The sequence below is a fragment of the Phaeoacremonium minimum genome, assembly GCF_000392275.1.
Source record: "Phaeoacremonium minimum UCRPA7 unplaced genomic scaffold PA7_03_scaffold_188, whole genome shotgun sequence".
Taxonomy (NCBI): Eukaryota; Fungi; Ascomycota; class Sordariomycetes; order Togniniales; family Togniniaceae; genus Phaeoacremonium; species Phaeoacremonium minimum.
Window position 1 is genome coordinate 1 of NW_006921095.1, and position 26,232 is coordinate 26,232.

The 26,232-nt window shown below is 48.5% G+C and overlaps 4 protein-coding genes across 4 annotated transcripts; 1 reads left to right on the forward strand and 3 right to left on the reverse strand.

Annotated features, from left to right (window-relative positions):
* Nucleotides 1-1,239: 1,239 nt before the first annotated feature.
* On the reverse strand, nt 1,240-2,594 carry UCRPA7_2738 (hypothetical protein; the record flags this gene model as incomplete). Its single annotated transcript, XM_007915312.1, has 4 exons — nt 1,240-1,371; nt 1,477-2,211; nt 2,300-2,397; nt 2,486-2,594. The coding sequence occupies 4 exons, from the start codon at nt 2,592-2,594 to the stop codon at nt 1,240-1,242; spliced, it is 1,074 nt and encodes a 357-aa protein (XP_007913503.1).
* Nucleotides 2,595-3,227: 633 nt separating this feature from the next.
* On the reverse strand, nt 3,228-5,483 carry UCRPA7_2739 (putative atp synthase subunit alpha protein; the record flags this gene model as incomplete). The annotated part of the gene is made up of 7 exons (XM_007915307.1): nt 3,228-3,491; nt 3,557-4,075; nt 4,131-4,598; nt 4,648-4,768; nt 4,825-4,881; nt 5,019-5,188; nt 5,412-5,483. The coding sequence occupies 7 exons, from the start codon at nt 5,481-5,483 to the stop codon at nt 3,228-3,230; spliced, it is 1,671 nt and encodes a 556-aa protein (XP_007913498.1).
* A 10,049-nt stretch (nt 5,484-15,532) lies between these two features.
* Nucleotides 15,533-17,397, reverse strand: UCRPA7_2740 (putative allantoate permease protein; the record flags this gene model as incomplete). The annotated part of the gene is made up of 7 exons (XM_007915308.1): nt 15,533-15,858; nt 15,913-15,990; nt 16,044-16,341; nt 16,391-16,612; nt 16,683-16,969; nt 17,027-17,102; nt 17,152-17,397. 7 exons carry the CDS (start codon nt 17,395-17,397, stop codon nt 15,533-15,535), a joined length of 1,533 nt encoding a protein of 510 aa, XP_007913499.1.
* A 602-nt stretch (nt 17,398-17,999) lies between these two features.
* UCRPA7_2741 (putative fungal specific transcription factor protein) lies at nt 18,000-18,528 on the forward strand (the record flags this gene model as incomplete). The annotated part of the gene is made up of 3 exons (XM_007915311.1): nt 18,000-18,174; nt 18,238-18,461; nt 18,517-18,528. 3 exons carry the CDS (start codon nt 18,000-18,002, stop codon nt 18,526-18,528), a joined length of 411 nt encoding a protein of 136 aa, XP_007913502.1.
* Nucleotides 18,529-26,232: the final 7,704 nt, after the last annotated feature.

Below are 26,232 nucleotides of genomic sequence, written 5' to 3' on the forward strand. Positions count from 1 at the left end.
CGGCGGAGGAGTACAATCTAGGCACAGTATTTGATCTCGACTCGACAGGCTGTCTTGACAGCCTGTCGTCAGCTACCCGACGGCAAACCACTGTCTTTCAAAAGCGCTGCTGCTATTCGGTACTCATTGCTTGGTCAACGACGCTCCTGATTCCAATGCTACAGCCTTCATGTAGCTGAGCTAGCGCTCATTGTATCATAGTATAGTTTGATCTAAGGCGTCTTTGTCGGAGACCATGGATGCGTTCTCACAGAACACCACCCACGCTCATTGGATTGTCCGTGGTCAGGGCCACAACCCGACAGCCGCGTAAGGGTCCGTCCCAGCTTTACATCCCTAGCCTCAAGCGGTGCCATTCTCCACTGATACTTCTCCTCTCTGCTGCCTCTCAAGGAAATGATCTACAAAAGCTATCACTTCTCCCTCTTTTCAGGAGGACCATTGGACCTCGATATAGCATCAACTTTCTCGAAATCAGCCGAGCACATCTCCCTTGTTGCTTTTTTGTCTCGGCGGCATAATCGTCTCCGCTGACACGAGAGAGATCTTGTGGTACTATCTTGTCCCTCGGAAACTTCTGCGAAGCCCTCCTTTCCGTTGAGCTGGGAGCGATCGCCAGGGGCATGATGGCACGGACAATATGCTTCTGGACGACGTTCTCGTCAGCTGAGACGGTCATGTATAATTAGACATGGCACCGCCCCCCAATTGGGTGTTTTGGCCGGCCATAGAAGCAAAAATGGTCGAGGCAACGTCGCTCAGCTGAAATGGCCGTGCGACCACCAGTCCTGCAAATCGGGTTGGATATCACTATATATCACCTTATCTCAGCTGCACCAGCATTAGATCATGGCTCTTTTCGTATGACTGTCGGGACCTAGCACTTGTCCCCGGAGTAACTTGTGCAAGCAACCGTTACACCCGCTTCACATCAAGCTAGCTAGCCAATACCTTTCGCCCTTGCGTGCCATGTTTGTGATAGAGCCGTTTTTATGTCCCAATCTATCTTCCGTAGTCTAACGGACGGCTCTAGCAGCCTCGCTCGGCCTTGCATACGTGGCAGCTATCCACATGCTGCTACATGACGCGACTGCTAGATCTGCGTAGGTCTTGATCTGTGTCCCATTGACTTGTTACTCCATTTTAGTTCAACCCTTACAAGCCCGTTTGTCTAGCTGCAGGTCATCAAGTTCTCCCCAAAACCCCGTGAGGACTACGGGATCTAACTGGCTATCACCTTCATAGCTTGCTCCCGCTAGCATCTGGGTCCTCCTCCCCAAACAGGTTGAGGAACGCCGTATGCACCTCGTCCGTTAGATCGCTAGCCTGTAGACTGCGGCCTTTTTTGTAGAAGGCTAGTCGTGAACACTCCTATAGCGTTGTAAGTCAACGGAGCCCGCGGCCAGGAACAAAGAGGGGGAGGGGGCGAGATCGCATGTTGGCGGTAGATGAACATGGAACTCTTTCGACACTTACCCTCGTTACCGCACTGCCTCCAAACGCCGCAAGGCCCACAGTCTCGTTCTCGTCGAGGTTCCCCTTGGTATCCCAGAGGCCGTCCAGGTAAGCCTTGCGCCAGCCGAGGAACGTCGCGATAGAGCCCGTCAGGGTATCACCCTGGCCGCCGCTTCGCTTGAGCCCGCCCTCAATGTCCACCTTGAGCGTCGTCTTTCCATTCGATATGTAGTCTTTACCTCCCTTCTGCACGATCGTCACGCCGTCCAGCTTCCTGGCCAGCGCCTCGACCTTGGCCGTCTCCCGGCCCTCCCCGCTCACGTCGCCCGCCTGCTCGGCCGCCTTCTTGACCTCCTCCTCGATGCCGAGCGACGAGCACAGCCGCCCGAACTCGACGACGTTGGGCGTCAGCACCGCGAGCTCGTACCCCCTCACCAGATCCGGGTCCTTCTGCACCAGCGCCAGCGCGTCCGCGTCCAGCACGACGGGCGTCCCGCGCTTGCGCGCCGCCGTGATCACCCGCGCGACCGTCTCCTGCATCAGCGGGTCGCGGCCCAGCCCGGGCCCGATGACGACGACGTGCAGCCGCGAGAGCATGTCGATGATGCGCTGGGCGATCTGGTCCGGGTCCGTGTCGGCGGCGGGCAGGTCGTGCGCGGACGAGGGCGGAGACTGGCGCATCAGAGGGTGCACCATCAGGTTCGGGGAGTAGGTCTTGATGACGCTCGCGGCGGCGGGCGTGCAGATGACGTGGGACTACATGTCGAGCAAGCAAAGAGCATCAGTAAGTCGTCTTGTTTGCGTAGTGCGCAGCCGCAGACGTAGCTGTAAACCGTAGACGTACCATGTCACAACCGAGCCTCGCGCTCGCCATCGCCGAGAAGTACGGCGCGCCTGTGTAGTCCTCGCTGCCGCCTATGACGCCGACTCGACCCAATTGCCCTGTGTAAGTCCTTTCGTAAGCATCAATCGTGGAATACATCTCTCCCGCCATGTCCGGGGAGAGAACCAACAGCGTCGGACTACGCACCCTTGTGAAACTTTTCTAGCATCGGCGGCACCAGCTGCCGCACGCGGACGAGCATCTCTTTCGTGGCTGCTGACATCTCTGGCGCCTGTGCAGCCGAGCCTGAGGGCATCGCTGGAACTGAAGCGTTTCAAGACTGTGAAGGATGTGTGAAGTATGGATGAGGTTGATGTATGAGGTCGAATGTCAGTTAGATGGAGGGGTCGTCGATGTGGTCTGATCAGTCCCGCAAGCGCAGCAAAGTTCCGATGAGCCTTGAGTTGATACGAATGAAGCTGGATATATCTTCAGCTCACAAGTGGTCTCAGGAGTTCTAAGTTCGCACTGTAAAATGAGATTTTAGAGCGAGGTGTGGTTTATTAGGTGACAATTCACCAAACATGTATTCATGATGTCACTGTCGAATGGAGCTTTCCCAGCCGATCTCGGTCAAGCTCGTGGTTGACACCAACAAGCCAACTCAATCACTTGTAAATGTACGCTACACAAAAGCATCCGAAACATTCAAATCAGGGCTATAGAGTTGTAGACAAAAGGAATCGAGTGCTTGATTGAGTTTGTGGCTCTATTTTACAATGGTTGGAGAATGCCCTACTTGCAACCCTCCAGCCCTCAGTCCCTAGCACCCGACGAAATAAGGGCTCCCCCCTCTAATACGAACAGCCAACTACAGATATAGACAGTCATTTTCTTCCCCAGCTTGCCCCGGTTTTACCCCCCCTCTAGGTTGTATGTATTTGCGCATTTAACCCAGGAAGCTCTTGGTGAAGGTGGTGATGACATCCTTCAACCGAGCCTCGAGCTCCTTGCTAAGAGCACCCTCCTTCTCAATGGTGGCGATCAGGTCGGACTCGTTGGTCTTGAGGTGGGCCAGGAAGTCAGCCTCCCACTGCAGGATCTTGCTGACAGGGACAGTGTCAAGGTGACCGTTGACACCAGCGAAGATAAGAGGAACCATCTCGTTGACAGCCATGGGGGAGTACTGCTTCTGCTTGAGAAGCTCGGTCAACTGTGGGATAGCGCCACATTAGCAACAAGTCCGAATTCAATTCATCCATTCTGATTGAAACTTACACGTTCACCACGGTTCAGGGTCTGCTTGGTAGCAGCATCGAGATCGGAACCGAACTGAGCGAAGGCAGCGACCTCACGGTACTGGGCCAAGAAGAGCTTGAGCGAACCGGCGACTTGCTTCATGGCCTTAAGCTGGGCAGCGGAACCGACACGAGACACAGACAGACCGACGTTGATGGCAGGTCGGACACCCTTGTAGAAGAGTTCAGACTCCAAGAAGATCTGGCCATCGGTGATGGAAATGACGTTGGTAGGAATGTAGGCAGACACATCACCACCCTGGGTCTCAATGATGGGCAGAGCAGTCAGGGAACCACCACCGTGCTTGTCGCTCATCTTGGCGGCACGCTCGAGCAGACGAGAGTGCAGGTAGAAGACATCACCGGGGTAGGCCTCACGACCGGGGGGACGACGCAGCAGCAGAGACATTTGACGGTAAGCAACAGCCTGCTTGGACAGATCGTCAAAGATAAGCAGAGCGTGCTTGCCATTATCACGGAAGTACTCTCCAATCGAAGCCTGAACGTTCAGGGTTAGTAATTGCCTTTGAAAATAAACTCCAGAAGTTACTTACACCAGTGAAGGGAGCGATGTACTGGAGAGGAGCAGCTTCGGAGGCAGTGGCGGCAACGACAATAGAGTACTTCATGGCGTCGTTCTCCTCAAGGGTCTTGACGAGCTGGGCAACGGTGGATCGCTTCTGACCGACGGCGACGTAGATGCAGTACAGCTTCTTGGTCTCGTCGTTGCCGCTGTTCCAGCGCTTCTGGTTCAGCATAGCATCCAGAGCGACAGCGGTCTTGCCAGTCTGACGATCACCAATGATCAGCTCACGCTGACCACGGCCGATGGGCACCATGGCGTCGATGGACTTGAGACCAGTCTGCACTGGCTGGTTGACGGATCGTCGTGGCAGAATGCCGGGAGCCTTAAGCTGCGCACGGCGCTTCTCCTTGGTGTTGAGAGGGCCCTTGCCGTCAATGGGGTTACCCAGGGCATCGACGACACGACCGAGCAGCTCGGGGCCGACAGGAACATCCACCTGGTTGTCATCAGTATTGAGATGCGGCAGTCTGGATCAAGTCGCTTACAATTTCGCCAGTTCGCTTGACGGTCTCACCCTCCTTGACGAGACGATCGGAACCGAACAGCACAACACCGACCTGGCCGGCCTCAAGGTTCATGCACATACCCTTAACGCCAGACGCGAACCTGTAGACATGTTAGCTAAATGAGATAATGATGGCGCGATTGATGGAAACACATACTCAACGAGTTCCTCGGCCTGGACGTTGGCCATACCATGCACACGGGCGATACCATCACTAAAATTTCACAAGTCAGCCAGACTGTTCCAATTGATTGATGCAACTGTGTAGGTCGTGTGTGCTGAATTTGGCGAGGATGTTGTGGTGTCTTGAAGGTTCTTTCTCAGGTGTCCCGTAGCTCCCGCATAACATACCCGACAGACAAAACGCGGCCCGTCTCGGCGAGACCAGCCTCCTCCTGGACACCGCGAATTCGCTGCTCGAGAATGGAAGAAACCTCAGTCGGCGATGCCTTGGCGTCGGCGGCGTAGGTGCGGGATTGTATGGCGGCAGCGTTGAAAGCTGCGGGTGCGGCATTTCGAGCCTGAGGTGGAAACAAGTTAGCCGAAAAACCGAAAATACTGTAGCCTCAACCACCGAGCATCCTAGCAACCGCCCAAGAGAGCTCCAACAGCTCCAGCGCCCGCTCCAAAAACGACCAGGAAGCTCAATTGAGCTTTGAAGATGATCGGAGAGGCGATTCAGGGCGGTCGCAGCGACTTTTGGATGGAATTGAGATCGATTCGGCCGGGTGGAGGTGCACTCACTGCAGCGACTCTGCCGGTGGCAGAGATGGCGCCGACGGCGCGGCTGGACTGGCGGAGGGCGTTCCGGAACATGATAGAGAGAGAGATGACTCTGTCTAGAATGAAAGGAAATCAATTGCAATTGAATTGCAATTGTTGGAGGGGAGATATGGGGGAGGGAGTGATGATGGAATTCTGCAGAGGAAGAGCAAAAAAAGAAGGACAGAGCCGGAGAGGTTTGGGACGGGGACAAGAGGAGCAAGGTGGATCCCGAGCTAGCCCTCTCCGCCAATCACATCGCTGCCGGGATATTCTCTCAAAATTCATCAACACCAAAGCCGATTGAGGCTGTTAGGTGCTGTTAAGATCTTCCTTCATTTTAACAACCTCATGACAGCCAAGAGCATACCCTTACCACCAAGACCAGATATTCTAGATATTGATCTGTGCATGGAAAAAGTGGCTGTACGACACTTCATTATCTCCAGCTTTTTCAACGGCGCGTCAAGAAGTGAACTCAACAAATTTAAAGGACTGCGCTCTAACAGGATCTACCACCAGCAACAGCCTCCTGTGGTCTTGTATGAAAACCTGCCCTTTCATACCACTCAAACCCTTCAACAATTATGTGATTGAGGGTTTCTAGGCTCCAGCAGGACTGCTGCATCTGTTGCGTCTGTTCAGATGTATCAACCATCTGCGACCAACTCAGAGACTCTGAAAAGGCTAATACCTTTTTGAAGCCGAAACCGCCGATAGACCGAGATGCAACTGATCACGTGACTTCAAATGACTTGATATTCGACAAGCAAGATCTTGCATCCTGTGATCGAAAGGACCTACATGCAGATAATGAGGGGTATATTACTGTGGATTTAGCTTGGGTACCTATTTGGTAAGATTCGCTCCAAATCACTCTGTCGTATACACAATAAGATACATAATGAGACTTGGTACCATTGTCTCTTCCCACGGTGGCCAATTTGACACAGTAAGACGTGCTCAATCTTACCTTGGAATATATATTCATGGTAATCTTGTTTTTCATTGCGCAGAACCTCACAGGAGAACATTTGCACTCAATAATGTTACAATATCAAATTTCAAAATAGGTAAGGGGACGACTCACTGGATTGATTGTGCTGTTTATCTAGTCTTTCGGAGAGTAGCCTGCCTCTCTCCGATGATGCTATCAGAACGGAACAGTTGATCTAATCTACTGACCGTATTCTTGCTCTGCGCTTCTGATTTCTCATGTCTGATCGGGCTGGTATGCGGCGCTTCTTCGAATTTTGGCTTGGGTGGAAGCAGAGCCTTCGGAGGCGGTCGTGGCATGACGGAAATCACAGATATCTGATTTCTATCAAAAGGTGTAAGTGTTTCGGCGTGGGCCTTGCCGACAGTCATGTCGGTGTCATCATCACCGGGGATCCAAGACGAAGCAGACGAGGAAGCTCCTAGAGATCCTCGTCGTGCAGAGAGTTCTTGATGGCCTGATGCAGCTGATGCTCTCGCAGAGAAATCGACCATGGCATAAGCAAAATCCAACGAGACATTAGATGGTGCGCTTGGCGTCAGTTGAGTCAGCCTCTGCTGCACTCTGTTTCTCCTGTCTGTATAATTTCTGCTTGGAAGGCTGTTTCTGTCATCCGTAAACTCAGAAGACTGGTCTTCACTGTAGGGCTTGAATTTTTTAGGTACAGGAGACTTCGGAAATTCGCATACAGTATGAGGACCTCCGATTGCTTCAGACACCCTGTTGTGACTAGTGCCAGGCTTCTCCATTATCGTTGTGACATGATGCACACTTTCCTTGAGATCCGGCCTCCTCAAGCCATGCAAGAATGACGCAGCTTCCAGGACTGGAACCGACGAATCTGGCAGGAACAAGGAGTCATTTCTGAGAATTCTCGTCGACGGGCTGTCAACGAAGATACGGGGTTCCAAGCGGTTTGCCTCGGTGCGTTCAAATGGAGAACCCCACTGGCAACTCGATAGGCGAGACTTGATTCTGGACATCCGTCTGCTGATGGACTTCTGTGGCATTAAAGCTTCACTTTCTGCGACAAGACTTGGTCGCGGTTGCAAAGCTGTCCAGTCAACAAAGAAGTCGCTCCGTGGTTTTGCCTCAGTGGTAAATATCTCGCTTTCTGCCCGATATGCGAGCTCACTCTTTGCCTGCCCAGCCACTTCAGCAACGTCATCGTTTCTTTCTGGAGTGTCCATGGTATTGGGGTGGAACGCGCTAAACCGTGGCTTTGTGTATGCCTCGATGAGCGGCTTTTGCATGGGTATGTCCTCTTGTTGACGTATGATTTTGCTTCCGGTACCAATGTTGACACGGAGGGACCCAGTCTTGGACTTCAAAGAGCTTTCTCTGTGTTGATACACTGCTCCCCAGTCTGTACTTTCTTGCGTCGGGATCGATAGGTCCTTATGCCACAACTGGTTAATATCTTTGACCGCCACAGGATGAACTGCCGAAGCGGATAGACTTGGACCATCAGGATACTCACTTTGGATATCGGTTGCGAATATCATAGCAGCATCCATGGCTGTGGCTGACATGGCACCTTGTTCGCCTTGCGTGTCCACTTCTCCTTGGGCAAACACCTGCCATTTTCTGTCCAATCTTTCGCGATTCATCTTGTTCTGTTGACACAAGTTGTCAAGTTGTCGACGGTGGCGCTCGAGTCGCTCTCGTTCCAACTCGTAACGCCTTTCGCAGTGATGGCAGTTCTCGCCCTCAATGTATTCTTGAATCGAGGACAGGTTTGGGCAAGTCGATGTCGGCCGATGTAATCCGAGAAACTTATCGGTAGTGTACGGGCAACGAATTTTGATGGCTCCAATGCGAAGGTGACCACAGTCGTATAAAAAGTCTTTGACAACACACATAATAAGGTACAAAATGCAAGCCGTACAGTTGCGCCCAAACAAATGGCCAAGCTCTCCAGGTTAATTACCAATATGGGAGATGAGAGGTGGCAGAAATGCTGTAGAATGTCAGCATACGGTATATGGCTGTCAAGTCATGGGCTTTTTAAATCAGCAGGTTTGGACTTGGTCGAGGAGAGGTTTAATGTAACTATGTTGGGAACAAAGATGATTGAACATGGAGTATCTCGATCATACAGCATTGTGTCTTCTTTCATTTTGGCATGAAACAAAGACGTTGCATTATACAACAATAGCGTTGTGGTTTACCAGCGTTACTTTACAATAGCTTCTTTGTCCTTATTTTACTACTTTGGCGGAAGTCATGATTGTGACGTCAATTGATTAGTAGTACTGAATGGGAAAAGATGACGGTAAAAACCACCCTTGATAGTAGAATAATGTCATTGAGTACACAATTCGTAACGAAGCTCTGCGCTGTATGCAAATGCTATGAAGCATTGTGCATTTGTTATACACCCCCGTACTGCTTTTAGAAACTAAGATCTCCGTATTTTACAGTCATTTGTGATCTACTCAGCACCGGCCCCCTAGTCGGGAGATTTTGGGATTCACTTGCTTGGGGGTATATACACATCATCTCATGACTTGACCCGTCCAACCCTGTCTGAATGAAAAGTTCTTCATAGCCCGTTGATAAAAATCCCATCCTTTCAAAAGTTCTCCTTCCTGCGGCCGTCGCCGTCAATGCTGTCAGATAAATCAGTGCGAGTAATGCCAAGGCCGAAGGTTTCAAACCTGAGTATCCAAGTATGTTCCATTGGTTTGCACTTGCGATTTCTTGAATCGTACTCAAAGCAAATTCTGAGAAGCGCCTTCTTCCGCTGAACGACATAGCACCCGAGAATTTCTCTATGTGAAAGATGTGTAGTCCTACAGCTTGGGTCTTTCCGGGTTCCTGGAGCGGGAACATGGTCGATGAATCAATGTTGAATTCCTTTAGTCTTCCTGTCAAGAGCTCCTCCCAGTGTCGTTCTAGAATGGGCAATACGATGATGGCACCTACGCTTGTCGAAGCGTTGTTGCCATCGGTATTCGTATAGAAATATAATGACAGCTCTGGGTTCTTTGACACCCAGCTCTTCAATCGCTCGAACGGCAATGGCGCTGGGTATATCTCTTGATCTGCAGAGTATATTTCTTGGAGGATCCCATGATCAATTGGGCGGTGCAATATGGGCGTTGGGTTACAAGCCATGATGAACAGTCATAGGTCGTGAAGATGGGGCCGAGTGACAGGAGAGTGGAAATAAAACCGTGCCTGTGGAAACAATGGATCTCGGGAGTGTTACGACTAATCTGGACTTACACCTACAAGAATCACGTGCCGTCAAGGTTACTTAAATGCTAAACATTTACTGGGCGCTAATTAGGTGATAATGGTCTGCGTCGCACTATCGAAGAGCTTCAATCATTACTAGGAGTTTCTGAAATTAACCCAGGTAACCAGGGGTTCTAAAAACTGCCTAGTGTTGATAGCAGGTGTTATACCAGAGAAACGCTAAAGCACCACACTCTCTATCTACCGTTTCTCTTGTATAGATATTACTTTGACTTTACACTATCAACTGATTTGCTTCTTTATATTTCCGTTGAAGTATACTTAGATAAATATATATATATATCGATCTACCATTTCTAGCTATAATAGAAATGGAATCTTCGTGCATTTAGAAGACTCGCATTTTGACCTCGTCTATGTCTAACGTGACATACACAGAGGCATACATCTGGGCAGGCACTGGATTGCGTAGAAAGTAGGAATCATTATTGCAGGCTCTGTAATAAATCAACCTCATCTTGAATTAGGATAACTTCTGAAGCGGGGTGAATTGAACCATACTGCTTGGGAGGAGTGGGCGGGGGCTCATCCATGTTAAGATGTAGATGTCGGAAGCAGCTAAGATGACCCTTTTTTCTATTGAAGGGTTTCACCAGACAGCCCATTATCTCTCTAGTGGCAATCCAACTGCGGCATGGCTGAATTAATGCAAGCGCTATTGGCAGTTGGATGTGAGGTATTTGCGTGGGTTATCCATTTTGAGTCGTGAGCTGAAATACACTTGAGTTTCTTGGCAGTGATTTGCTGATGTCCAATGCAGGGTTGTGCATTTTTCAAATAATTTCACAGCCTGCTACAGGGGCCAAGCACACGGCTGGGTGTACCAATCACAGACAATGACAGCACCCTTGCATCTCTATCTACCCCCCGAGAAGCGATTCCGTCGGTGTTGCCAGCCTTCTTCTCTTCTCTGAAAACAACTGACTTGCAAATGTCTCCCAACTCGAAAACTAGAGCGCATTGAGAGTACTTTCGGTGTCAGAGTCGAAATTCTGCCAAAATGACCCATTCGCAAAGCCGTTCGCTCAACCGGCAGCCGAAACGACCGATAACAACCGAGTCTCGTCTAAAACATGACATTTGGCGTGCCGTCACCCAAGAAGCGGATGGTGCTGTCACAGACCTACTAAAGAAAAATGACAGTGGTATCGAATTAGGATGTCGTAAGCTTCAATATTTGGTCACCGCCCTACGCGTTGTCACAGACGAGGATCTGAAAAAGATTGATGATAAGGTCCAAGAACTCGTTATGGTGAACGTAGACCACAGTTGCTCCGTCTTAGCTATTGCCTTTTATCGAGACTTATCTAAGGATGTCGAGTACATTCTTCAGAAAGTGCCTACTTCAATCGACGCGCCGTGTGACGATGCGGGCCTAACTTTGCTTCAGGCAGCAGTCTTACTCTCAAAGGTCGATATGGTTTCTCGAATACTCAAAGATCTGTCACTTCCTCCATCCCAGCGTGTTAACGTTAGCGACAAGTCGGGAGACACGGCTCTTCATGTTGCGGGAATTCCTTGTGGTAGAGCCTATAAAGAGATCAATACCCCATCAACTTCTCTCCCAGAACAAAGCCAGAACTACGAAAACATCATACAGCTTCTGCAGCATGGAGCGAACATTGACGCTCAGAATGACAGTTTCCGCACCCCTCTTCATTATCTTATATTGGAACCATTCGGCGAGGAGACAGTGGCAATTGCAAAATTGCTTCTCGAGAATGGAGCCGAAGTAAATACGAAAGATAATTATGGTGAGCTTATAATGACTCGCATCAAATCACTCATGACTGAAGAGGAATCTAGGAGACTCACCTCTACATGATGCTTGCAGACGAGGGGACCATGATTTGATTAGATTGCTGGTTGATAATGGCGCCGATTTGGACTCCCGCAATTTGGACTGGACGACCCCTCAAGACTTATTCTTGAAGAAAGAACCCCTCCTAGACGCCGACAGACAGTTTGCCAAAGATACCTTCTACAGACTGAAGAAATCGGTCGCAGCTCGTGAGAGACTAGGCAACGTACCTCGAAGGCCAGCAGGGTGCCTCGAAGGAACCAGAAAGATCTGTGCTGAATTTCCAGTCTATTTTCGCTATCAGTGGCCCGGAGTGGAACCTAACCTGGATGGTAGTGCTACTATGTCCTGGGTTCGGACTGACATGAAAGTGTCTCATATTCTTTACCCTCAAGACGGTGAGGATAAAGGTGGCCTTGAACCTGTAAATGGGGGTGAGGGCTTCCTTTCCCAATGTGAGGACAATTTCAAGGAAATGGTATGGAAATGTTGGATGGAAGAACACAGTGCCAAAATGGGAAAGAGAGAAGGAGAGACTCTACCGGAAGCTGGGCGATTAGAAACACAGGAATTAGAAGCGCCGGTGAAGGATAAGGATACCGTCGATCCGAAATCCCGACTCCAAAGCGATATCGCGAAGAACGCTTGGAGATGGATTAACTTTCCGTCTAACAACGTAAGTCAAGTACTTATTTAAGGCGGAACAATTCACTAAACAAGTTACTAGATGACATGGATAAAGGTCAAATTGAAATTTCCCAAATATTGGACAAGCTATGGACTACATGACTTACTTTTTTTGCTTTCGGACAGGACTTTATCATACATAACTCTAGATCGCGAGGAGCAGATCAGGTGGATCTGTGGACCTGGAGATTTTTCGAGGAAAATATCCGAGTTCATGAGACCAACAGCTTATACTCACGGGTCAGGGTACCGCACGCACAGGCAAGTTCAATTCTTCTCACGAAATACAGTTTTTAATAAGCATGGCGTAGGCTAGTAAAGGGCGAGAAAGCAACAACCAACCAGAACAGACAAAAGGAAAACGCTCCGAACTGACAGAGTCGAAAGAGAATGCAAAGCAAGAGGCAGGGCCGATGTTATCAAAGGGTACTAGTGAAGCCCCTCACATTGCTGCTGATGCTTCACAGTCCAGTCCTCTTGCAAAGAACCAAGTCAAATCCGACGAAGAGTCGGATGCCAAAATATCATGGATGAATACTGATTCATTCTCAAAATCTGGCAAGATGTTATCTCTAGTGGTATGTCAGACGGGATGTCAGCATATTCTAAGAGACGTGGCGTTGACCCAGGCCCCGATAGATACCATTCTTAGACATCGAGACAGAGGATCAATACCAGTCAGGATACGATGGTCTAGATACTCAATGTCAGAGAGTAACCCGGCTCAATGAGGCTTACTTCCCTTTTACCGGTATGCACGGCGTACAACCCTCACAGACACTCGACCAGATATACTATAACACTGACGGGGGCGATAAATCATTGCATACGGAGCGGGAGCAAGTGATTTATCGGTGGTCTGAGAATAGAAATAGAAAGCGGAAGGAGCAACAAGATCAGCAGTTGGGAAATAATGATACGGTCGAGGTGCAAGACACTGACTCGATTACTTCTCAACAATCTCAAGACGATGCTAAGCGTACCATTCTCAATAAGTTGATGGTATATGGCCAAAACCTATGGAGAAGGGCATGGAATCGAAATCACAGACCGACTCAACAATTACTAGAGACTCCGGAAAGGCAACAACTACAGTATAGCGACACCGATAATATTAGACAGAGCAGGCGTGGAGGTAGACAGGCTGCTAATGTTAACGCTAAGCATATTCGCGCAGATTTATCTTCGAAGTGGCTCATGATTCGCCAATTGTGGCTGTGGAAGCTCGATAACAGTGAGCAGAAACCCATGAGTATTGTCGTCAAGGGAGCTAACTCAAGCTTTCAACCTAATAGACACGGTTGTGACCGCCATACCATCCCGTAAGAATGGGATGATAGCTGATACGCTGCTCGAGACAATACGCCAGGGTGATTTGGATATCCTCCAGACTCCAGACGATCTGATTAAGCGCATCGTCAATGACACGTTGACCTTTGTGAGCGAGTTCAAGTGGGCAGGACTCGGCGAGCACGTCCTCGATATTTTCGAGAGTGAAATTGCAACTAGGGTATAATTTCTTCCAAATTACTTTCTATCTCTTTGATGGAGCTGACCTGCCTGGATTCATAGACGGATAAGGAGGAGGCGTTCTTCGCAGAATTCACAAACGGCAACTGGACCCCAAAAGCCGTGACAACATCGATTCAGGACGCTGCTCACTGCACTTACCACGTCAAAGACATTCGGGACGAACTTCGCCTGCTTCGGCAGCTATTCGAGACCCAAAGTAAAGTAGCGTCAGACTTCGCTTCAATATTCTGGCCAAGTGGGGTCCCCGGAAGCCAGAAACAAGACAGAGTTGCTTCGAAAGACTTGCGTGAGAGTTTTATTAACGACTGTGGTCTCCAATCTCTGATCCAGCGAGTCAAGAGGATGGAGAACGATGCCTCAACCACACTTGAAGGGGTAGGTTTGTAGGAGAAGTACACAACTTCTTCCCTTTCTATATTCTTCCACACACGCGGGATTATGTCTGCTGACCTTCGATTTCCCTTTTAGTTGAACACCATTATCCAAGCAATGCAGGCGCAGGCATCGCTTAAAGAAGCCGAAGCATCACGCTCCTTGAATCTGATGATCCTTCCATTCACAATTGTTACCGTTATCTTTGTGAGTTCGAAGTATTCAGCATGCAGTGATTATGCTATCAGTGATGTGTTGCTTATATAAACGTAGACTCCCCTCTCATTTCTCACAAGTCTGTTTGCCGTCAATACCACAGCTTTCCCGCATAACGACGACGGAGAACTCAGATTATCTGCGTCATGGTTCTCTTGGAGACTGGGTAAGATGGGTGTGCAACATTGGGCTACTTATGCTAATCGTCCCTTAGTCGCCGGTGAGTTGTCCTCGCTGCTCCCCCTCGGGCTACTAGTCCTTCTGATATATTATTGGCAAATGGTTGAGAATGGTAGGTGATGACATTTTAAGAGCAAATCATTTTTTCAAGCAGAAGCTGACGAGAAGTAGGGGGAAGCTTTTCTATCCGAAACTCCCTCTGGCGTCGCCTAAAAAGGCAAAAAGTGACGGACAAACCAAAGTTCGACGTATGATAATTGTAATTTAGTTTGAACATTTATTTGATGATGAGGGTTGCGTTTTCTTCAACCTAACACTTAGTTTGAACATACTATTTAATTTGCCGTGGGTAGGACGATGTAAAGCGAGCGCAAGGCCGAGATGCACTGTTCTGGCAAGGACTTCTACATATTGCACTGCCCACATCGAAAGACCGCGAGGATGCGAGAGACTTCTTTCCACGGCGTTGAGATTGCAGATAGTACTTTGAGAGCACTTCTGAAGGCTTCCTCTGGTTGCATCACAAGTTGATCACCCCTGAAATCGTCTACTTGAAGTTGATTGATGATACCCTATCGACTCATATTTGAAACACTGAGCTTAAGTGGAATGAAAAGAAAGTCCAAGGCCGTGCAAGGACTTGTAGAAATCTTGTGGAACACCAAGTCTGCGAATCCTCTAAGCGCAAGGAAAATGCCTCACATGACCATATTATGGCCTTGAGCAGCTTGTATAATCACGGGCTATAATGATCAGCCTTCTGAATACAAGACCCAGTAGAATAACAAGCCAAATATCAATAATCTGTTTGAATATTGCATTATTCGCTCTAGCCCACCGTACTTTTGAGTCTCTCGTATCGGAACGCATACATATAGGTGAGTATCTAAACCATTCTGGAGAGAGCCACCCTTCCACCAAGAAGTAAAACGAGTATAGCTCTAAAAGTCAAACTTCTTCAAGATAACATAGGCAACTAAATAGAAAATATCTCTCCATGGTTATTCTATTCTACAAACACGTATTCTTATGCTGTGTTTGCAAACAGTAGGCTTAATAGACATAACGGAATCCTCTCTTCTCATAGTCCGTCAAATCCTCAAGCTGCTCGTCCATGGTCACTTCGACATTAGTTCCTTCCCTCTTGTCTCTAATTCGATTTTCGATGATACATCCAACCATATATCCAAGCATACAAAGAATAGCGGCAACCTCGAAGCCGAGGATGGAATTATATCCCGTGGTGTAAGCAGGTGCCTCCGTTGAGATGAAGACTTGAGGCCCAACAATATTGGCAATACAATAAGCTAGAAATACGGTAGCGTTGATTGTCGTCTTCTTGCTGTGACCGGAGACATTTGCCATAGGTAGTGACAGAGCTATAGCAACAGTTAGTCCCTCGATCATACTGCAGAAATCTCGCGGGGACTTACCTGTCGCGTAGGGTCCCCAGAAAAAGTAGAAGAAATAATATGATAGTAACCGTCCAACTTTGTTTTCCGAGGGCAATTCTATAGAGTATGTAAGTTGGGAGCCGTTTACCAGAGGACGTCATATCGCTTACTTCTGATGAGAATGGAGCATGCGAGAGGGACCAGACAGCATATTGCGCATGATATACAGCGCTTGTTCTTCAGCCATCGCTGAGGAATAGCCACCATGAAGCCAGCCAGACTTTGGATCATCCCGGTGGGCATTCCCAACAGAACCGTGTTAAGTGGCGAGTATCCCAACCCTGATACAATCTGGGCAGCAAAGGTAACCAAACCGCCCGTAGGCACGTTCATGCAGAAAAAGAAAAAGAACAAAAGGTAAGTCTTATAGTCAGTGAAGGCCTCCCGCACTTGATACCATTTGAGATGCTGTTGAGTATAAGCATAGTGAAGGGTCTGTTTGTTTAAGATAACATACCTTGTTCTCAATACCAGTCATGTTATCCTTGACACGGTCCAAGGCTATGTACTTTTCCTTGCCCTTCAAAAAGCTTTCCTTTAAAGGAGAGTCCGGTAAAAACAGAAGGAGTATCGCGCCCCAAACGATAGTAATCGCACCCAAAACCAGGAATAATAGTCTCCAAGAGGCAATTGCTGTATGAGTACGCCCGATACCATACGACAATACACCTGTGACTAGCTGTAGGAAGGTTAGCTAACCTCGCGCTTTCTCGCAGAAAATAGGAAGACGTCTGGATATCACTACTTACTGATGAAAAAGCCGTGAAGGTCAAAGCCATGCGAATGGGCTGTTCTGATTTCTTATACCACATGGTATTCAGCACCGTGACCGCCGGAAACTCGATGGCTTCTAGAGCACCAAGAATAAATCTCATAACCATCAACCCAGGAGCGTTCTTGGCTGCAGCTAAGCACATGACCATTGCGCCCCAGATGAGTACAGCAGCACTCAGAGATTTGCCAACAGGTAGTTTCTGCAAGACTACATTCATCGGATACTCTGCAACAAGCCAACCGAAATAGAAGATCGAGCCAACTGCGCGAAGTGTATGGTCAGCTGAAGTGCTGCCCATTAATGTCAATGATTCCTCACCCCAACTATATTCTTGGCCCTTGAGATGGGTGTCCTTTGTCATCCCGTACAACGCAGCGTTGGAGATGACAATTTTCTAAAATTTGTTAGTAGGAGAAATGAACCATTCCCTATGAAAAACATACATCGACAGCCGCAATTGTAATAGTGCCAACCAGCAAGGGCATCAGCCGCCAGTCGATCTTTCGGAGTACATACGCAGCCTCAGAAGGATCATAATTGGCCCATTCTTGCTCATGATCGTGGAGGTAATGGGCGGCTTCATCGGCAACACGGTTGAGCTCTTTGTTGTCGGGACCATGGACAGAGCCCGTCTCAAGTGTAGGAGGTTGGGGAGCAACCTCCAAGCTGGTTTTACTCTCCTTCGTCATGACGAAGAAGGAAGATCTGCTCAAGTGGAGCGTTTGCGAAGTTGTTGAACGAAGCAAGGCAAGCGAGGGTGTCCGACACGCAGAATACAGTTACGGACTGTACCCCTTATTGGGAACCTGTCGCTATATGACAACACTGGCCAGGTGCCTTCCGCACCTTCAATCCAAATAGATACGAAAGAGCTTAGGCCTCACCTAAACATCTCTTATCTCCCCCACAATTTCAATGAAGCACATGAAATCGGACCAGAGTCCATAGATAGGTCAATATGACAAAGGAGGGTACCTTTCCGTGTTTTGCGGGGTGAGTGGCGGACTATTGTGCGACGCTTGGGTCCAGACTCCAGCGTCGGCCGGCTCTCCGGGGGCGGTACGCGGAGAACGTGCGAAAGTTTGGGATGGGTTCCACGAGGATCTGCAATTGTGATGTCCGGACAGAAGTCGAGAATCCGCCACTCTTGGTATATTTGGCACGTACTTGAGCTGTGTCTGAGGCTCTGGATGCAAATTGATCGGCCAAATATCTACTGAAGTGTTTTCCAACCTCGAATTACATTTCTCAAAATTTCAGCGCCCGTTATTCCTTGTATAAGACTACAGAAATGGCCATTCTTGATTACGAATACGCTCCTAACTCCTACCCTGCTGCGGTCAAGCGAGGCATTGACTTTCTTTATGAGGCCGCAGACCGCAAACCTGCGGTGGATGCGTGGGTCGATTGCTTCAGCAAATCAGGGGCTGTTGTGAAAAATGACTTCCAAGCATCTGGCCATGATGGTATGTCTACATGTGTATCGAATAGGTAGTTATATTAGGAGAGTGCTGATAGATTATGTATAGCGATCAAGGCGTTCCTGCTCAAGGGCTGGGAAAACACCAAGTGGCGTGACCACGATGTTAAGAAGGTCACCGTTCTGCAGCAATCGCCTTTAAAGCTCTCCATTGAGGGTGAGACATACTATCTGAGAGATGATGGTTCAAGACAACACGGAAAGTGGACGGCTGTACAAACCTATGTCGAGGAGGAAGGAGCCTTCAAAATTGCTAAATATGAAATCAGCTTTGTAGGTCAACAATCCCTGCTTTATTGAGATCAAGCTAATGTGTTAAACCTCATAGACGATGCTGTAATGGGTCATGGCCTCTGAATATTCATGAAGTAGTGATAATCATATCAGTAAATAGAATCATCAACAATGCTCTGATTTAAAGCCCCTAGCTCCACCACAGTCACACGTTTCAAGTCGTATCATCATCGAGATATGTTCAATGGACTCATTAAACGCCAATAAATAGCCAACAGCACGCCGGACATGGTCCTTTCAGAATAAAACATCGCTATCAAAATCGAAGAGATCCATTCCTTCAAACGGTAAGCTTGTTACGAAGTCCATGCCGTCTCCTTGCATGTATTGTGGCCTGATCTTATAGACCATTTCTTCAATGAGGGAGATAACTGCGTGATGAACATGCTGCATTCTCAGACCCATGATGTATCCCTCTATTTCCATCTTCCTGTGCTTGGGAAATGTTGGGGCAATGTCCGGAGCGCCAGAGGCAGACAGAAGTGGTCCATAAACGCCGTTGACTGAGGCGACATTCAGGGTGACTTCGGCGAGCAGTTGGTATGCGCGAAGAAAGATGCTTGCATCCGGCCAACGATTTGCAAAACGCGCGATTGTTGTGAGGCAAGCCTGGGCTCCCTCGAAAATATTGCGTGTAGACGAGTCAGGGGACCGGAGGGTTGGTGGTATAATCCAATAGCAATAGAGGGCCATTATGCCAACACGGAATTGATACATCAGCTATGTTTTCGTCAATAAGAGGCCATGTGGGAGCTGATTATGAGCTTTGACAATGCGATACTTACTGCTGACCAGGTCCAGTATATGACGGAGTCCCTCTCCTGGCACTCCCTGAAGGTCAAACAGGCCTCGCTGCATGCCTTTGTTAGTTGCTGTAGGTCCTCAGTACCCATCATATCAGGCTGGTCCTGCATAAGTATGGACAGACTATAGTCGTATAGCTTTATTAGGGACGTCGGATTATGGTAGATTAGGGAATTCTGAGAGCTTTCATTGGTGGTGAGTGCATGGATGCTCTCCTTCCAAAGATGGAGCTCTTCCTTGAGGCGGGTCCGGGTCCACTCCCGGAACTGATCAGAAGGGTCAAGATTCTTCAGTTTTCTATTGTAATGGCGGATTTTGGATTGGATGCAGCGCAACTGGAACAGGTGCTCGAATATACCATATTGCTCCTTCTCGATTCTCATTCTCGTGGCGTACTCAAAGATCTAAGCATTGACTATTAGGATCATCTCTAATTTGCGAAATCTTTTCTGGCACTGTACCTTTTGGTCGAGGAATTCGAGCATGAAAGATTGAGAATAGGTCCATCCGGATGAGACAACCTCATTCAGAATATGGCAGCTCATAATCGTGTGCCTACGAACTTGTTGTTCGATGAGATCTTCTTGGCTCATACTATCACTGGAAAGACCGCGTTCTTGGTCTTCTGTGATCAAGCTGCCGCAATTGACTGCCACCAAGGCAAGAGTGCTATGGATTGGCTCCATTGAGAGGCCGTGAAGGATATATATCAGTAAAAGAAGTGATGCTTGCGTTCGTACGAGTGCTGAGGGGTGTTGCATGATGTGTGATAGATGATTTCTGATCGCCCCATCGTGTAAACTCGACGCGTGGGACAAATGTGGCCCATCAAGCCGCGATGAATTACAGAGTAATGCTCCAATGGCCAAAACAACTCGAATTATGAACTTCTGGCTTGATTCCAACTGATTGTCTTTTGATCTCCAGAGGAGAAATCCTTTACGCCACGATGACTCGTTCAGAAACGACCATTGAGGTTGGATATGTTGGAAATACATGTGGGCGTAATGCTCTAGCCAGTCGTCACCCGCTGGAAGTATGTCGCTGAAGATCGGAGTCGGGGCTGCGAAACTGTCGATGAATGAATAGATGGGCCGTTGTTCGACGGTTGGTGACGGAACCAAGTGCTCATCGTTTGCTGTTGAAGGGAGCTCGGAGCGACTGGCTCCTGAGTTGAGAGAAACTGGCGTTTGTCGCGTGATTGCTTCTAAGTTGATAGCATTGGCTCGGTGTACAATTTCGGGGGCACTTCTAGACATGAGCATCAGACTCGTGTCATTTGCTGTACCATCAAGGTTCGAACCCGAAACTAATATTCCTTCTGTAGATAGCTGAGAGCTTTTCTCGTATCCGCTATTCAGCGATTGTGACGCGGCTGAAGCACTACCAGGGCTTGCGCTGTCATTTGTAAGGCTCACCCCATCACTGCGACTCCGAGACCCCTCGAGTTGAGATAGCCGTGACTCCAGTTGATAGAGGTATGATACGGGGATGGTGGTGTACTTTCTAGATCTTTGTGAGCCATACTGCACACACTGAGCGCCGCTTCTCCTACACTCGCCGCATATCGGTATGGCATGATCGCACTTCTTCTTGCGAGTTCGGCAGCGAGTGCATGCGATACTGCGTGGCGGTTTGCGAGTCGCATTGGCTCCTGATTGCGCATCTTGCTCCATCGAGCCTGGCTCCAGGACGCCTGCTGTGAATAGTGTGCCTCAGAACCGTCCCCTTAGGACAATAAGAAAGCAAATGGCTTGATACTTTACAAAAAGCGTCAAGTGGAATTGCAAAATGCCCTGATATGCTTCTTTCTGCTGAATAGCTGACAGGAAGAGGGGAGATCATCATCGCAAGTCTCGTAGGGAAGGGTCTCAAGCATCGAGGACGGGAGCTTCGTCCTTGACACTAACATTTTATTATGGCAGCGTCGCCACTCGATGTTAAGGTCCTACGTCTTCATGCCTGTAGTCGGCGCTCTAAAACTCAGCCGATCCACAAGTAGATAAGGGCGGGGAAGAGATACAGGTATCTATTTGACTAAGGCATCTCGGGCTGCATCACTGCATTGATTGATGCAGAGATAGCTGGTTGTGGAAACCGCTAGCAGCAGTTGGATCCGGGGCGAGGTCCACTCGGCTTGGGACCGGTCGACTGGTATGGCGGACTTTTGGCCGCCCGCGAGGTAAGGCCTCGTACCACCATTGGTTTTCTATTATCTAAGGTTTTGATGTTGGAAGGTATACAAGGGTGTACATAAGAAAGTCAGCATGGAAAAACCGGTGCACATGGCCGAATTCGAGATGCAGGGACTAGTAAGACCTGTTGCACTGGAATTACTAGCATCGGATTATCGAAGCCAAGATCAACGCATTCGGAGGAAAGTTCAGCAATACTTGGCCATCATGCCGTCTGCAATAGCTACAACTATACCGAACCAGAATCTCATCAACCTACAGCTTGGGTAGGGCAACTGGTTTGCTCACTTGATCAAAATCGTGGCGCTAATGGTGTGATGTTAGGTGGCCCTCGCCGTCTCTATTTCCTTCAGAAGCTCTCGCCCGAGCTGCGAACGCCACTCTCTTAAATGAAGACAATGCTGCAGCAACACTTGTCTATGGTCCAGATCCCGGCAACTCGTCACTGAGGGAAGCTGTTGCCTCCTGGCTTACGCGCTTTTATCAGCCCAAGGCCGGCCCTATTGGTGCCGACCGCATATTCGCCACTCATGGAGCATCAGGAGCTCTCGCCATGTTATTGACAATGTTTACCGATCCTGCATATACGAAGAATATCTGGATGGTGGAACCAACTTATTTCCTGGCCTGCCCGAGCTTTCTTGATGCAGGGTTTACAGACCGACTCCGTGGTGTACCAGAAGACAAGGAAGGCATCGATATCGAGTATCTTCGCCAACATATCTCGGAAGCCGAACGAAACGGGGTATCGAATACGTCCTCGATGGTTGATAAGAGGAGATCGAAACTCTACCGCCATGTCATATATGCTGTACCGACGTTCAGCAACCCTTCCGCAAAGACCATGTCTCTACGGCGGCGTAAACAATTGATCCATCTTGCTCGAGAATTTGATGCTCTCATCATAACTGACGACGTGTATGACTTCCTTCAGTGGCCGACCGACGAGGGCGCACTAGTGGATATCGATCTTCCACCTCCTGAGCCGCGACTCGTTGATCTCGATCGTGAAATAGAAGGGGGACAGCCTTGGGGCAACGCCGTCAGCAACGGATCCTTCTCCAAGATTGTCGCGCCAGGAGTAAGGGTTGGCTGGGTTGAGGGTTCTTCTCTGGTAGCAGAAGCACTTTGCAAAGTTGGCTCGGTTGCGTCGGGAGGTTCACAGTGTCACTTCTCGTCCATGGTCATCAATCAACTCATACGATCCGGAGACCTTGAGAAGCATATTCGAGAGACATTAATACCAACGTATCAAAAGCGGGCTCGAGTTATGATAAAGTCTATCAAGAAACACATATGCCCGCTCGGATGGACGATTTCTTCGAGTGCTCCGGAATCTAATAGCTTCTTTCATAACGGGGACAGCAAAGATAGCGCAGTGGTCAATGGTGGATTTTTCATCTATCTACAAGCCCCAGAGACTTCGCCGCCTGTGGACCAATTAGCAAGATATGCGCTAGAAGAGCATAACCTTCGAGTGGCTCATGGACGAATGATGACGGTCGCAGGAGACTCAGAATGTTTGCAGAGAGCTGAAAAGCCTAGTGGTTTTGGACAAGGCTTACGTCTATGCTGGGCATGGCACAAGGAAAATGAGATCGAGGAAGGTATTTTGAGGCTGGCATCCGCGATCAAAGCCGTGACAAACCTACCATAGATTGCACGAGACATCTCTAGAACGATTTGCACAACGACCAAATGTCCGAATTCATCAGGAAATATTTGTGAAGATATTACTCTTCTTTCTATTACAGAACCCTAAACAAGCACTCAAGCCATTGGAAGACGGTCACTCTGCATGACATCAAGAAGGCTTATGATCACAATGAAGGACAATGGTATGTGCAATGGTTTGTTCAAGACAGGTAAAAAAACAATACAAAAAAAAAAAACCAAGACAAAAACCCGGAGTGCTTTTTCTGTAATCATCCTGATACAATTCCAGGGCTACCAGCAAGTCTAAGACAGTACCTGATGTACATACGAACAAGGCATACCCCTGACCAATACTTGATGTGGACTGATAACGTCGGACAAATGTCCGACGCGCCTCTACTAGCAGCCAGTCATGACTCGCGGTGGGTCTAAAGACCAACAGGCTTCTTGTGGCACAGAGATACGATACCCCACAATACAACACAACTACGGTCGTGCATGCAGAAGATCCGCGACCGCAATTGATATCGCTATCTATCTTGGTATGATGGGGCGTAGTGAGATCTGTGGTTGATTCGGGCGCGCATAAGAGATGAGCATCGGGTGGTGGTTCATGACAATCTTTCCCTAAGAACTCTCTGTTTATCCTACAACTTGAAACCCCGGGCTTTACTAGGTCTTCGGCAGAAATAATGGACCAAATCAACAAACACCTCCAACCAGACGGTAGCAGTATGGCCGGAGACCAGAAAGAGGGATACACTGAACCGATATACTCGAAAGGACGAGATGTTGCTGCCGACCTTGTACAGAGGTTCGCCAACGAACCGGATTATGACCGAAATGAAGAGAGAAAGGTTCGCTTCAAAGTCGACTTCCGCCTGATCCCTTTCCTATTCCTCAACATTACGCTTCCGGCCATGGACAAGATCACTCCGTCCACTGCTGCTCTTTATGGCCTTCGACAAGATACGGGGTTGACGGGAGACAAATACGCATGGGTTGGGTCTGCATTTTATGTGAGTCGCTCTTGTCTTTGTGCAATGGGTATCAACGGAGTCCATCATACAAGCATCGCACTCCACATGTGCTGACATAAGTGAACTAGTTTGGTTATCTCATCTGGTGTCTTCCGTCTTCTCAATTACTTCAACGTTTTCCTATTGCGAAGACCATGTCGTTCATGATTATTATCTGGGGGATAATACTCATTGGTACTGGATGGGCGAAGAACTTTGCCACTTTAGTTGCTCTTCGAGTTTTGTTAGGTGCTCTTGAAGCGCCTGTTGCTCCGGGGAATTTTATTATCCTTACCATGTGGTATACGCGTGCTGAGCAACCAGTTCGAGCTGGCCTTTTCTACACAGGTAGCTAATTCATTGTTCTTCCTGCTATGTATATCTGACCAGGTTTCAGGACTTGCAACTCTTATTACAGGCACTCTGGGCTGGGCGGTTGGCTTTATAGAGGGAGAAAATGCGTGGCGCAGCTTCTTCTGGATCACAGGAGGCATCACTGTTGTTTATGGCTGCCTTGTGGGGATCTTCCTACCCGACAACCCGGTCAAAGCCAAATTCATAAATGACCGGGAGAGATTCGTGGCAATTGAGCGGGTCCGGGCTGATCAGCTTGGAATCGAGAACAAGAAATTTGATTGGAAACAGTTCAAGGAGGTGGCAACTGACCCGAAGACATGGCTTATGTTCCTCCTCAATGTGTTCATATCGATTCCGAATGGAGGTTTGACGAATTTCGCGCCTCTCATTATCAATGGGTTGGGCTACTCGTCCCAAAGGTCGACGCTTCTTATGATGCCTACTGGTGTCATTCAAACACTGAGTAGCTACGTGTGCAACTTTGGGGTCTTCTGGGCAGTTCGCAAATTTCCACATCTGCAGCTTCGCGGAGCGTTCGTCATTGGTGGTCTTCTGATTGGAATGATTGCAACTATTTTTCTCTACACTCTACCCACGACTGCTTATGTTAACCGACTGCTGGCGCTATACTTCTCATACTTCTACCTTGGACCTTACATTGGTATGTACATGCTTCTTATATGGTTGTTGGCACCGAAATTGACTGGGCTTAAGTTTCTGTTGGCATGAATAGCGCCAATACTGCAGGACATACGAAAAAGGTGACTGTAAACGCTATCATCTTTGCTGGCTATTGTGTGAGCAATATCATTGGACCACAATTCTTCAAATCATCACAGGCACCGCTATATCCACTTGGTATGGGTGCTATGCTTGGCTCATATATCCTGAGCATTATCACAATGGTTTTATACATGCTCTATTGTTGGAATGAGAATCGCAAGCGTGATCAAATCGATGCTGCGGCAGGGGAGAGAATTCATTTGGATACCGATTTCAAAGATCTAACCGACCATCAGAACATCCACTTTAGATATGTTTGGTGAAGGTTCAGACTGAAAGGGGAAAAGAGCGTCGAAATCATCGAAATCAATTCCGGCCGCTTTGTTCAAGTTATTGTGATAATGAGCGGAGCCTCGTTTGCTGGTTGTGCGGGAAGCTCCCTTGGAAATTACCTGGTTCCTGTTTTCATGTTAGGTCATTATGGGACATGGTAGCGGCACGTGTAGCTGGTGAATTGAATACTTCAGCGGCAGGCCTGCGGAGTTGTGTCGTTCAAGTATGTGTGAACGCGGTCTTATCAATGCACCATATGTCCGTATCCTCGCTGCGAAAGGCCTTAAAGAACTTTCTGTTCTCGTAGCTGCTCGTGTAGCATGTTGTATCGAAGGTTGTCCGGCAAGGCTCTAATTGCCAGTACCTACCTAGGCATAGCCTCCGCGAATTATCTGCTCCATCCGAATCTGCCGTAATGATATCGGCCGAATTACTGGACTTGAAAGATTCAAGTAGTAAATAGCATCGCCATACGACTTGATCTCAGCAGCATCACTCTCGTTTAGCGCCTCCTCGATGATGGTTAATATCAAACTATTCTGGTGCCTTGCCACAGCTTCCCAAGTGTTGGTCACACAAGGACGTAAGCGTGATACCATGGCACGGGTCCATGTCCCCTTCCAATTTATCACAGCAGAACTCTGATTTCCGGGCAGGGAATGA